Raw genomic sequence first — 13,609 nt, forward strand, 5'->3', positions numbered from 1 at the left:
ACTTTCTTCTGTGAGATCATACGAGAAATAATAAAAAAAAAGAAACAAAACCAAAACCACACACCACCAACCCAAGACTGTATCTTGCCATCTGACATCTAGGAGAGTCTCCTATGTGAGTCTCCTAGAGACAAAGCATTCAAACTAAAACCAGAAGTGTTTAAAATATTTTTCATTGCAATAATTTTAATTCCATTATTCAGATATTACATAGCAGCTTTTTCTACAAGTCAGAAACAGGTCTTCACATACTAGACTCATCTTTTTCACTGCCCATTTTATTTCACTGAAGGTAACTAATGTCTGATTCAAAGTCAACTGAAATCCATAAAAATGCGAATATAAAACTGTTTGCTCTCCTTACCATAGACATCCTTGATGAAGACCGCCTTCTAACAGGATTCACTGTAACAGGCTGGGTTTGTCTACAGAAGAAATCTTATGGTGAGAAAAGATACTTAACACCAAGACTTATTTCAAACCTTGAAAAGTGCTCCCAAGCTCAGTTAAAATCACTCTACGTTTCTTGGATCCAGGCCCTGAGTTAAGTAGTCCTCCCAACAGTCTCAAAAGGAATGAGCTCTGTGCACAAACCACCATTGCAGACAGTTACGAGCAGAATAACAAAACTAGGATCAAAATGCCTGCTATTTCTTTGCCTCCTTTCTAAGAAGCATAACAAGGAGATGTCCCTGAAGCACTGCAGCAGAGCAGAAAAAGCAGCGGAGTAACTGGGAACAAGTTCTTAATTTTAACCCCAAATAAAATCTCATACTGTAAGTTACCTGTTCAACAAGACTAGATGTAAGATTGTTTACAGAATGTAATGTTACAGATATTACAAGAACTGGAAAGCATGACTGTACTGCATGAGCATTTGTATGTCCTAACATTCAAGCTAATGGTAATAAACTTCCATAATTTGTTGGATTGCCTCCAGGATGTAAGGTTCAGAAATCTTAAGCTCCCTTTTCCCCACCCTACATTGCACCCAGACTCTGCATCTTGCAGCAAGACAGAACTCAAAGACAGCAGAACACTACAAATGTAGGAACTGCTAGATTTCAGAAAGACGATTTTTCAGCTCACCCTTTGGGAAGTGAAGGACGAGAAAGGATTGGAAAGCGTGGAAGGGAAAGAATGAGGGAAGATTTCTGAGAGCCCTCCTCAGGTGGAGAGTCCAGGGAGTCTCTAAAGACAAGGTATATACAGATAAAGAAAAAAATAATCTGAACTTAGTACGGGCATGCACAAGACAGTTTTCAGCAGCAGGACCAGATGACAGGGAATCTATCTTAGAGATAATCAGAAAAGTTTTTTGAGGACTTTTCCTATTAATTAAACCGTATGGTGGTGAAAGTGTTAAAATGTATAATCCTAGAGACTGACATTCAATACAGAACTATAGAACTGACATTATCCAGGCAGCAATGCACAAGTCCCACAAATGCACTACTTCTACCCATATTTCTTATGCCTCTCAGCAGGCAGTCAGGTTTACAAGCTTAGAGATATGATGTCTACTCTATTCCAAATTAATCTTACTCTTCTAAAATAAATTAGCATTAAACACACTAGCAAGTCATCTGTGGTACAAAATATTCCATTATCCTTCCACTGGCCTCAGCAAATTTTGGATCAATCCCTCCATAGCTATCTTCTTGTGCCAAGGAAGAGGACTGGAACATTTGGGAATCATGCTTTTTTATGACAGACTATTCACAGGGTCTAATTCTCTATTCTTTGACTGAAGTAACTTAACTGAAGGAAAGCTGTACCACTGGAGTAGCTCAAATTCCTGCCCTTGATTTACAAGTTGGAGATCAGCCCACTTAAATTTAATTTGATGAATTGTATTAAATTTACTTTGCACTGGTGCTACTTGAGCTATACGGATTCCATGGCTATCCAGAGGCCAACATACCTCTCAGCTGTCAATCCAGCACATTTCAGGAGTGCTTCACATACACTTCCCGCCCTTTTAGAGGCTTCTAGCGTGTCCTTTCAGAGCAGTTCACCCAAACTCGGGCCAAAATCCCTGTGATTCCAATAGCTCACAAACATTCTAGCAATAGAAGCCTCCAAAACAACTAAAGTCTGTCATAGTGCTGAGATCCAGCAGCAGGGGCCAAACACTGTTGCTTTTTGCAGGATTTCAGCATTTAATATTGTCCTCTGTTACGAGGCAGAACACGTTTGAGAAACTGGTGGTAAGTATTTTCTCAAAAAAGACTACGAAAAGAACCCCAAGTCATTAATTACTACCATCTAAAAAGGACAGTAAAGATGTTATGGAGGTTATAAAAGATTTCACTTCCCAACAGAAGCTTCAAGGGCACCAGGAGCTCTGCTAATTCTACTTACAGGCTGCATTTATTTAGTCTGTAAAATTTGTGTCTAGCCACACACATCCTCCACACGTATTTTGCTGTTTCCATATCTTCCTGCCAAAAAACAAAAAATTTGCATATTAGGCTAAATATGCATACCCATCGCTTGCTTTCAGACAAGTCACTGGAATTTTCAAGATTAAATAAGCATTGACTGATTTAGTTTTAATAAAACTTCATTTTCACTTCAGTTTCACTAATAGAACTTCACCAGGTTTTCCCTAAAACTGTACTTTGTAGGCCTGAATGTGTGCTCTAGCCAAACAATTTTATTAGATTTATGAAAGTTGAAAGTAGAGCCTTTTGTTGAAGACAGTCTTATCTGCTATAGCACTGACATAATTTACAGTGTGTGTATATACATAATGCTGTAAGATTGTCAACAGCTGCCTTCTTGACAAAGAAAATTAAAAATTAAAAAATTAAAATTAATTCTGCACAGAACACTATGGCCTGTTCCAGCAAAGTTCTAAGACCGTTGATTTAAAAGTTAAAAACACACGCTAGAAATTTTACTGGAATAGATCAAAAGGTTTATGCCCATCTGAGCCAAACTTGTCAATGTACTCAACATAAAAGGTCAGATTTTTAATGCCTTCCTGCAGAAAGCTAGCCAGAGACAGTATTATTACTTTTGACTCACTCATACAGTTCAAAGTTGCTAAATACATAAAAACTAGTTTTTATCCTTTGAGTTAAACTAGCAGTCTCAATTTGTAGCTTTATTTACTGATGCCTTAGTGAAAAAATAAAAGTAAAAAAATACTCACAGTTTGGAATTGGATTGTCTCTTCTTTGTTTGCCAGCTCTAATGCGAAAAAGGATTTGTTGTGGGACATGTTGGCAATATCATGCCACCTGCAGACAAAAGGGACAGAACATGACTGGCAAGCTCTGATTTTCAAACCACAGAAAATGCAACTGAAGAACAGAACCACGACCAAGGACATGGATAAAGAACTGAGGACAAAGAAAAAGTTCGTCAATCTATCTGAACAAGTTGCAGACCATCACTTCCATAACCATTAACTGACTGCTGAAAGGAAAATACGTATGTGACTAACTCACTCGAAGATGTGCAACGTGTACAGTAAAAAGTTTACTACTTGTCTTCCACTTGAAATTCTTTCAAGTGTTCTTTCCTTTTTTTTAAAAAAAAAAAAAAAAAAAATCGAGTTTAGCCAAATTTAGCTATCAGTAAATTATAATGTCCTGACTGCTTGAAAGCAAACCATACATTCTAGGAAAAAAATTAAAATCTACACTAAACAAAGCCATTAAGGCATTATACATATTTTCTAGAACTTTCTTGCATATTGACAGATAAGAAAAAGTTAGATTGCAAGAAAAATAATACCATATATTTACTCAACATTCATGTTAAATATAAATGTAGTTTGATCCATAGTATTACGTTAGTGTAAAAAAAGCCTTTATCATTGATTTATTAAAAGAATATTCTGCAGTGCACAAACACAGGGAAAAAGCATGATGTACTTACAGGACTCTGTAAAGGTATTTATACAACTTTCATCTTCATTATATAGATGTGGCTGATAGCATTTTCTATAGCTACTGTCATATGTGTGAGGCAGAGCAACATTAATGTTCCTATTTTAATGTAGAATAACGACCTGTCAAATTTAGGGCCTTGGTTCGTAGGTATTTATAGACACAATTCTGAAATTACTTGAACTAATCTGAAGCATAACCCAGCCTTCATAAATTGTACTAGTGGGTCATTTGTCTACACTTTTTTTGCCACCCAAATACCAGTATTATCTATCCACAGTAGAACTGCCCATAGTCATGAAACAAATAAGCCATAGAGCAGAAAACTGGATCCTGACATTGTAATATAAATACTTCCTGATGGCCTCCAATGCGTAATTTTTTTCTTATGTTTACATAGACATTGCATCCACAATTCATTGGGAAATTATGTGAAACGCACAGACAAAGCTTTACTCCTCTCCCCCTTGCACTTGGAAAGTCAGACAGTGGAGCTGTTTTTGCTTCATTCTGCAAGAAAGCAGAGTAGGCCACTTCTACCGCTCCACACAATTAAAAAGAACTTGGCATCAGCTCTCCTATCAGCAGCAGAAATAGAGATTTTTGTGAAGGACAGTCAACAGTACTGCATTTATAAATTGTTAAACAAAACGACTAACAGAAAGCACAATTGCTACTTTCTCTAACCCCAGAAATTCAGCACGAGTTCCAGCAACTGTTGGACCACAGGATTTCAAGATTTTGTTCATATTCAGCCAAAAATTCAATTCTAGAAGATTAAAGTTCACTAAGAATAAACCCTTTCTTGCTCTAGCTGTAACTACAGATTACTAAGATTAATTAAAAAAAAAAATCTTGATATGTATTTTTTGAAATTTATTCAAAATTCTGTCTAAAGATGCTCAAGCAATCCCCCTTGAAGTCAGTGGGAACTAGGTCATTTCATATGAAGACTGAATTTTAACTGTTAAGTGAGTTGCAGACAGGCCTATGTGTAAAATTTAACTATCAGAATAGTAAATAATAAACTAAAACAATGTATGAATCTAAAATATTAAACCAAAAGTTATCATGTGACTCTCCTCTATTTCTTTTGTATATAATATATGAAAGGAACCCCTGGATAATTTTACAATTGAATATTTCAAAGTAAATTGAGGTGCCCATCTCAGGACTTAAGATGTTCTACATGCAGAGAATTTGCTCCTTTTTGACTCAATAAATGTTTTGTCACGGAATGTATATTAAATGTCCCTCTCTTAGAATTAACGTGGCCTAAAGAGAGTCATCCTGCAGTCAATACACTGAAAAATCCCCAGAGACTTCAGTATTCACTGTAGCATGACAACTATAGGACTATGTTCAGGATTATCAAATGAATAAATACACATCATATCTAAGAGCCATTCATGCTAATGAGGAACACACATAAAACGTGAAGTGCATGAAGATGTTTTAAGAAAGAACAATACTAACCTAAATACAACAGGAGGACGACCATTTTTGTGTTTCACAAAGATACCATCAAGACATGCTCCAATGAATATGTCACTTCCTTGGCTGTCCTGTAAGAAGTCGCAAAAAATTACACAAATACAGAAAAAAGTCAGTGAAAGAAAAGTTACATGAGAAGCAACTACTTTTACAATCTAGGGGAGAAAAGGTGTGGTGTGGTTTTTGGTTTTTACTTATTTTTGGCAGGAAGTAACCATTTTTCAAAGGGAAAAAAGGTAACCGAGACAAAGATCAAAGCCCTGTTTACCTTTGCAGGATAAGTCTCTTCACCATAGCCCTCCATTCTCTCTACTTCTTGCATATATAACATTTCTGCATCAGGAGGAGTAAGGCCTCTACAAATGAAAACAATCAGCTAGTACTGTCAATAAGAAAAAATCATGTTTGTTTTACTCTAACTGACACTGTGAAAGCTTGAAAAGCATCCCCAGGACATCCAGACAACCGTCAAATCATGCTGTTTTCATCTACCAATGCGTGATACATTTGTCTCAGTCTTTTCGCTTTGATTCTAGTAACTTCTTTTTCTCAGGCATCTCTAGGGGTAAATGGCAACAAAGACCATTTAAAATTATCATCTCTGCTAATGGCAAACAATTATCACATTCCTCTTCAAATGCATCGTTGTCACCATATTTTCTCACTTTATCAGAATGATTACTCTGGTACACGGGTCCCAGACTTGAATTTCCCTATTGCAGTATACATGTTTAGGACCAATATGAAGTTTGATGCTTCACGTTTCTGGAAAAAGAGCCAAATGCTGAAACAATTCTAACTGTAATTTTTTGAAAGCACGAGAAGGACAAGATCTGTAGGTAAAATTAATATTTTTTTTAATTAGACCAACTGGCAAAGACTCACAGACTAGCAGTAGTGTCACAGGGATGAAAAGCTTGTGTTTCCCTAATTCAGTTCATCTCATAAAACACAGTATCTCTGCCTGCAAAATCCTGTCACACTCATTCTTACATGTCTCAATACTTTTTCAATCATCAGTCTCTCTGTTTCTTCACTTTTTCCTAACGTCATGCAGATTAAGTTTTCCTGGCAGCACCTTAACCATGACATCTTGTTATGAAAGCATTTCAAAGATAAATGAATTTGAAATTTTCAAACTATTGTTTTAAAACAATACAGGAAAAAATAATCAGTATTACTTACATAGTCACAAACATTTTTCACTGATGAACTGACAGAGAGAACTTAACTTTGCTTGGTCTTAGACTACTGCATCTCAGCTAACTTTTACTGAAGACCACAAGCATTCTAGCACAGTGACTGTCTCTACCTTTCCACTGCCCTCAGTATCTGCCAATGCTGTTTATCAAGAAACATCCTTACTGGGGTCACAACTTCATATAAAGAAGTTTCAGAAACATTATACAGCTGAAGTAACACTATTTAATTGTGTCCCGTATTCTTAATTTTCAAACAGCCTCCTCTCACTTATTTTAGCGGTCATTCTATTTTCACTTTCATTCAGCAAAAGTTCTTGTAATTTTAATGCCGATATATCAGTGCAAAACTCATTTAAATGGGAGGTGAAATTAGTCCAACTGTCTTCTGAGATTCCTGACTTTCTGAGCTACGGAAGCAGTCACATCAAAATTAAGCAACAAAGAGTTTTAGAAACATTACCTGTACTTCTGATGTAGCAAGGCAACTTTCTGTGTCGCTTCTTCCAGTATTTTTTCTTCTTGTAGCCAACCCTTAAGGTAAGATAGCATTTACGGAACGAAATACAAAAAAAAAAATCTACAAAATTAAATAGTTGTAGTTTCTTTACATAGGTGATTTAACCAACCCTCCGCTCTAGTCTTGGAGCTTAGATGCTGTAATATGCACACAAACAAAAACAAAAAGCACACACATTGTTTTGAAGTGGTTTTACTCACTTTCCCATCTCCACCCCAATCTTCTTTTCAGTGTAATATACAATAAAATTGAAAAGATCTTGCAACATCTTTGCTTCTGTGTAATATAAGGTACTGTATCTCACTCCAATCTCAAAGAAATCTTTCACTGAATTTGACAATCTAGGGAGCAGTAAGCTAGACGGACCGCGGAATCTTTAGTAATGATTTGCATTTACCAATATAAAGAAGAATACCCTATAAAGATTTAAATTTAAATTTGTCAATTTAAGAATTTAAATTTATCAATTTAAAGTACGTACTTACCACTGGAAACAAAGCAAATCTTTGTAGAAACTCTTGAGATTCATATTGATCATAGTCTCCAAAATCAGCTAAAAAATAAAAAATTTATTGGATTCAAACATTTGTAACAAAACGATTCAATACCCAATTAATTGCAGCAGGACCTCCAAGTAGAAAAATCTCCATCCTATTGAACTACAATCTGAAAGTAAAACAAACTAACCAGTAATGTTTCCGAAGAGGAAAAGTAAAACCAGATCCCATCTTTTTACCTTGTTCAGAAAAATTTATAATACTCCTTGTGGATAGGAAAGGAGAAGAAATTATTTAAAAAAAAAAACAAAACTGCTCCAAGTTCCTTAGTTCCTTGGGTTTTTACTTGTTTGGTTTTTTAATCACCGAATGGTTGAGGTTGGAAGAGGCCTCTGGAGATCATCTCGTGTCTCCTCCCAGCCCCAAGCAGGGTCAACTACAGCAGATTGTCTCAGAGTCAAGATTTGAATACAGAGGATGGAGACTTCATAACTTCTCTGGGCAATCTGTTCCAGTGTCTCACTACTCTCACAACAGAAAACTTGTTATGCTTAAAGAAATTTCCTGTATTTCAAATTGTGCCCATTGCCTGAGAAGAGTCTGGCTCCATCTTCTTTACTCCCTCCTCTCAGATACTTAATTACTTGCAGCATAGTGCTGGCAGACTGCTCTAACTTGCAGCTGGTCTCAATCACTGCACAGAGCAGCTGGAGCACCCTGGACACCAGCTCCTTCTGCAGCTCCCTGCATCCAGACATGCAGAAAGTGGGACCCAGAAGCCTTCCTAGACTCAAGGGCACGCTCAGAAGGGACTTAATAACAGTTTTGATTTTAGTAACGGTTTTGATCTCACATTGTGCCAAAGGGCATCCTAAGGAATTTGCCTCTTTTTTCTGTTTCCAGGAAAAAACTAGCCAACAGTTCCAAGAAGAGAAATAAAACAGTCTAAATTGGAAAAGTTATGCACCAGTCTCACAGAAGAAACTGTGGAACTGCAGTCTGCACCGAATGTCTGCTCTCAAAAATATAAACACAATCCCCAAGTATACAGATCCTATTTACATTACCACAAATTCTCGTCCATGATAGTATAATTTTAGACATATTTAGGAACCAAATTTGTATTAAGCATTAACGATTAATATGCAAGTCCTTTACAATGGAATGGGAGAATCTGTGACATGCTACACTAACACAGCACTTGAGATAAAGCAGTGTTCAGAATTAGCCTGCTGTAATTATTGCAAATACAGATCATTCTTGAAACCAGTTCACTCGAAACAGCAAACAACTGCTTCTGTTTGTTACCAGCTAAAATTAACTAACCTACCTGCTATAAGCTACTTCAGTTAAGGCATATTAATTCAGAACCTGCATTTTTTCTGAGTTGTTTTTTCACTGTGTTATCAACACATACAGTTTCTCTCTTATACAAACTGAAAAAGGAATGTGAAAGCTAAAAGGAAAAGTATTTTCTATCTGGAAAGAGGATTGTATTAGAAGATTTCTATAAACAACTCACTGAACAGAGAGACATTTACACTGCTCAAAGATACGAAAATAACAAAGCAAGATTTTGCCAGTTGAAAACCATTAAATCCTGGCTTGGATTAAACAGATTCACTGTTATATAAACGAGGTACTAATATAATTCACCCTAGTCCACTGGTAACCACATTTTCAAAAAGCATAATCATCATCTTTAATGTGATACTACCAACACATATAATTAAAAAAAGACCAAAAAAAAAGAAGTTGTATGTACTGCCAATGATTTTAAGTCCCTTTCAATTTTGGTGAATTTACAGTTGCTGCTAGATACAATGGAGTATCATTCACTGATACTCCAATGGCAGTGGCATTCACTGTGAAGCAATATACACACTAAACAAAGCTGTTGCCATTTTATTTTGAGAGATTTAAGATCAAACAAGCACATTAGCGGGGAACACCAGACATGATCAGTGCAGACAGACTTAAGACTGGTGGTTCTCTGGTGTATATTCTATCCCATATGACCCCAGTTAGGAAAAATAAAGCAACCATTTTTACGTAGGTATCAGAAATGGGTCCTCAGGAGCTATTTGAACATAGGAATTGTTAACAGTCTTGCATGCTAACTTGAAATAATCTTAGGTGTTAGGATATTTGGGAGAAAAAGTAGAGATACAAGTACTACTGTGCATTCAAATTTGCTTGTTTATCACAACATGTCTCTTTCTCTTGTTATCATTTCACAATAGAGAGTCTTCTTTAAAAGAAACAGATGAAATGTCTGTTGATGTAAGCAGACGACTAAAGCCTTTGCCCCTAAAGGAACTCCAACATCCAATTCAAACCCAACTCCTGAAAATACATGTTAGATACTCAGCTACACCTCTGCGGACTGCACAGAAATACCAGCAAGTTCGAGGTCACTGATCCCACTGTTCCCCCTCCTCAGCCCATATGACGAAGTTCTAAGGAGCAAGCCTTTCATAACCTACTGAAACAGGTCTTTGAGTAATAAATAGAAAACATGCAATAGAAAATATATCACCAAAGTTTCTAATGCAACATTAGCTAATTGGCACAATTTCCTTACTTACCCTGAACAGCTAAACCAGCCAGATGTATTGCTTGTTCCAGTGTGCATGGAATGTTGCCCTCCAAGATATCTTTCTTTAATTGCAAATAATACTGATACCTACATGGGAAAAACAAAAGAAAAAGCCACCATAGGCTTCTTAATTTAAAGAGAGTGCAGATGAATATGCCTGCGTTTCCTATTCTGTCCGCATTCCACAGTTTCCATGGAAGGTAGTCTTCCTCATCATTCAGACCCATTATTTCATGGTCTTTGTTAACTCCTCCCTTAGCTTTCACATATCACTGCAGAATCAAATACTGCTGCTACTTAAAACAAAGAATCTCCATGATTTCTATCTACTACCATATTCTCATAAATTTTTTAGTGTTACCTCTTCCCTCCCTAATATTCTTATTACCTTCTCTTGCTGATCTTCAATACGCTGCTGCTGCATTGCAGTGCATAGGAAACAAACACAACATTGGAACAGGTCCTTCCAATAGAACTAACATTGCACATCCTTTCATTCACAACAGTGACTTTCATCTGCATTACAACTTCTGACTACGTTTTGTTCTCACTTTCAAGGCCCTATTTTTAACCTGACCTTTTCCTGGGTCATCTCCTGTACGTACAATCACTACTAATTGTACCATTTCTCCACAGTCTGAACCACTATTTTCTTCAGTTCTTCTGCCGTTTCAGTCATCCATGGAACACCCTATCTTGAGTCCAAAACACCTCAAAACTCAAAAATGCCATTATAGCTACACAGACTTTGCCAAGAAGGACATTTGTCTTCTGTAAGTCTACTTTTAAAAGCTTGTTAACTTCCTCATATGGTATGTTAACTCTTGTGAAGTAAGGCTTTCATATCGAGAACATGGAAGCATGTGATGCAATTAATTCCGTGATTAGAAAGGTCAGGTAAACTCCACACAAATTGTCATCAGGCTAAAAGACAGCTCTCTGCCTTCACTATTTAACAGCCTGTTAAATACAGTGACATTTTATAAATATTATTTAGACTCTTCCTGGATCCTACTACAAAAAAGCAGTATGCCATATGACAGGAGATAACATCCTTACACAACACACACAAGAATAGCTGGGACTAAACCCAGGCCTTAAAAAAAAGGGAAAGGAAAAAGCCACTGTATATCAAGGCACTTGGGGAAATAAAACTTCCCAGTCAATCAGTAGAAGGTAAGCTCTTCCCATAGAACAGCTATTAAAAATAAACATACAGATGAAGAATCTTGACACTACCTCATGATAGTGCAAATACCATCTCTTTTGTCTATGACATTTCAATTTCCTGGTATACACTAAACATGTAATTTGCTTAAACGTGCTCCATTTCATTTATATTGAAAAGGCATGAAAAAAAATCCAAATATTTCTGAAACTAATCCAGACTCTATCGTATAGCAAAGCAAGTACCATCCTCTAGGACTCGGGTATAATACTGGCACATAAACGCCCACTTTCTACATGGCAGCACACCTCAAAATTGCTGTTAAAGCTCCAGCATAAACACTATATTTTTTAAATAAATGTCACAGAAGAATATTAAAGGTTTTTCAGGCAATTTACCTATTCAGTGCAACACCATGACATTTATCTTACTCTAATGCATCCTAGTACAGCAACAAGCACAGAATCTGAACCAAAGATTTATTTAAAAAAAAAAAAAAAGAAAAAAGCAAGACCACTAGCATGACTTTTTAAGCCAATAAAATTGCTGAGAAAAAGCCCAAAACTTCAGAGTTTTCAGAAAGAATATAACTTTACAGAAATTACACATAAAACAAAAACTAAAGCTGCCAGGCATTGAGCAATACATTACAGCACCAGTGTCCGCACCAAGAGGCTTATCTCACTGAAAAGCTTTCACACCACAATTAGTGTGGAAGGTTTATGGCAAAGTATTCTAGCACTGGATATAAAGACAGTTTCATGTAACCATAGAATAAAATAACTTGGAAGAGACCTCTGAGTGATCATCTGGTTCAACTCCTCACTCAAAGCAGGGCCAACTTCAAGTTACCAGCTCAAATGGGTTAATTAATGGAAGCACATATTTCTGAAATAACAAATACATGTTTGTAACCCAGTTACTGGTTTTGGACTCATTTGCCTGTTAAAAATAATAATTAAATCAGAACAACTATACATGTTAAGACACTAGAAGCCGATGTACAGGCCCACAGGAATAACTGGCCAGTATATATGCTCAATTTTACTTTTCTCTCGCAGACAGCACAACCTATGTGATGTTTCCCAGATTCACAGCAGAAATGGATATATGCTATCAAAGCTAACATCCACCTTTATTGCCCAGTGATATACAAAAAAATCACAAGCTGAAGCTTAGCCTGTAGTTTGCCAACGTACTGAAAGTACAGGAAGTACTGAAAGCAAAATAAAGGAAAGCACAGCTCAATAAAATCTGCATGCGCTCTGTCCCGGTTGCACATCCCCAAAAGCAACATATGGCTCTTAAAAAAAAAAAAAAACAAAAAAAAAAACCAACAACCACCAAACATGAAGGAACTAAAAAAATTAAAAGTCTGACCATGCAAGTATGCCTACTACTGGAAATAGATTTGAATAGATTCCTAGGATCATCAAAAAGTTAGTTGTTTGCTTGGTTTATCACACATTTTAGATATTTGAAAGGGAAATAAACACACAGTTTGAAAATAAATTCTGCCTAAAGTAGTAACTTCCATTTCTATAGAAGTGGAGGAGGGAAAAAAAGACAATTTTTAAATAAACATACATTTCAGAATACTGAAAGCAAAATCATAGACACATGTATGAAGTTTACCTGGTAATCTCCTGCTGAAGCTGAGAAACTGTAGGCACATAGAACACTACTCCAAAATACACAGTTGGCTCCAAGGCGTATTTGTCCAGCTGCTTTTTCAGAGGCTTGTCCAAATCTACCCATCTACGCTGATTCTGCTTATTATAATACCACAGACTGAAATATGTAATCTGAAAAATAGGCATTTCAGTGATGAAAAAAGTTAATATTGAGATATTAGATAAAATAGACTGTATGAAAGTCTTGATACTTAAAATAAAGGCTTTAAAACATTAAGGCTATGGGTTTTTGAAAATTTAGAGAACTGGAGAGACATTTAATATCAAAAGGAGACATTACTTTCAGATAAGCAATCCACATACATAAGGACCTCCACCTAAAACATTTACCAAACCTTCTCTTTATTTGCAAACAGTCCCTGACCCTGTTGTGACAACTCACAGATGTTAGTAGTAAGTAACAGGAAAACTAAGGGAAGTGAGGAACACAAATAGAAGATTGACACTGGACAGCAGGAAAGCAAAGTATGGCTTCTCTGGGGAACCAGCAGGCAGGCTTACATGGGATGCTGAAGGACAAAAGAGCACAGGACAGC

General features: G+C 36.4%; 1 protein-coding gene across 2 annotated transcripts in view; it reads right to left on the reverse strand.

The window, feature by feature from the left end:
* The window catches only part of PTPN21 (protein tyrosine phosphatase non-receptor type 21), a 36,585-nt gene that overhangs the window by 12,604 nt on the left and 10,372 nt on the right, over nt 1-13,609 (reverse strand). Inside the window, exons 2-11 of one of the 2 annotated variants that reach the window (XM_086613171.1) lie at nt 13,015-13,184; nt 10,201-10,298; nt 7,601-7,668; nt 7,059-7,129; nt 5,665-5,752; nt 5,379-5,467; nt 3,161-3,248; nt 2,365-2,444; nt 1,090-1,191; nt 365-425 (exon numbers count right to left, since the gene is read on the reverse strand). In XM_086613171.1, coding sequence (XP_086469297.1) covers nt 365-425; nt 1,090-1,191; nt 2,365-2,444; nt 3,161-3,248; nt 5,379-5,467; nt 5,665-5,752; nt 7,059-7,129; nt 7,601-7,668; nt 10,201-10,298; nt 13,015-13,184 — 915 coding nt within the window. The remainder of the gene's footprint in view (nt 1-364; nt 426-1,089; nt 1,192-2,364; nt 2,445-3,160; nt 3,249-5,378; nt 5,468-5,664; nt 5,753-7,058; nt 7,130-7,600; nt 7,669-10,200; nt 10,299-13,014; nt 13,185-13,609) is intronic. The other variant, XM_086613172.1, reaches the window with a different exon arrangement.

Source organism: Tauraco erythrolophus, chromosome 6, assembly GCF_009769465.1.
Source record: "Tauraco erythrolophus isolate bTauEry1 chromosome 6, bTauEry1.pri, whole genome shotgun sequence".
Classification (NCBI taxonomy): domain Eukaryota; kingdom Metazoa; phylum Chordata; class Aves; order Musophagiformes; family Musophagidae; genus Tauraco; species Tauraco erythrolophus.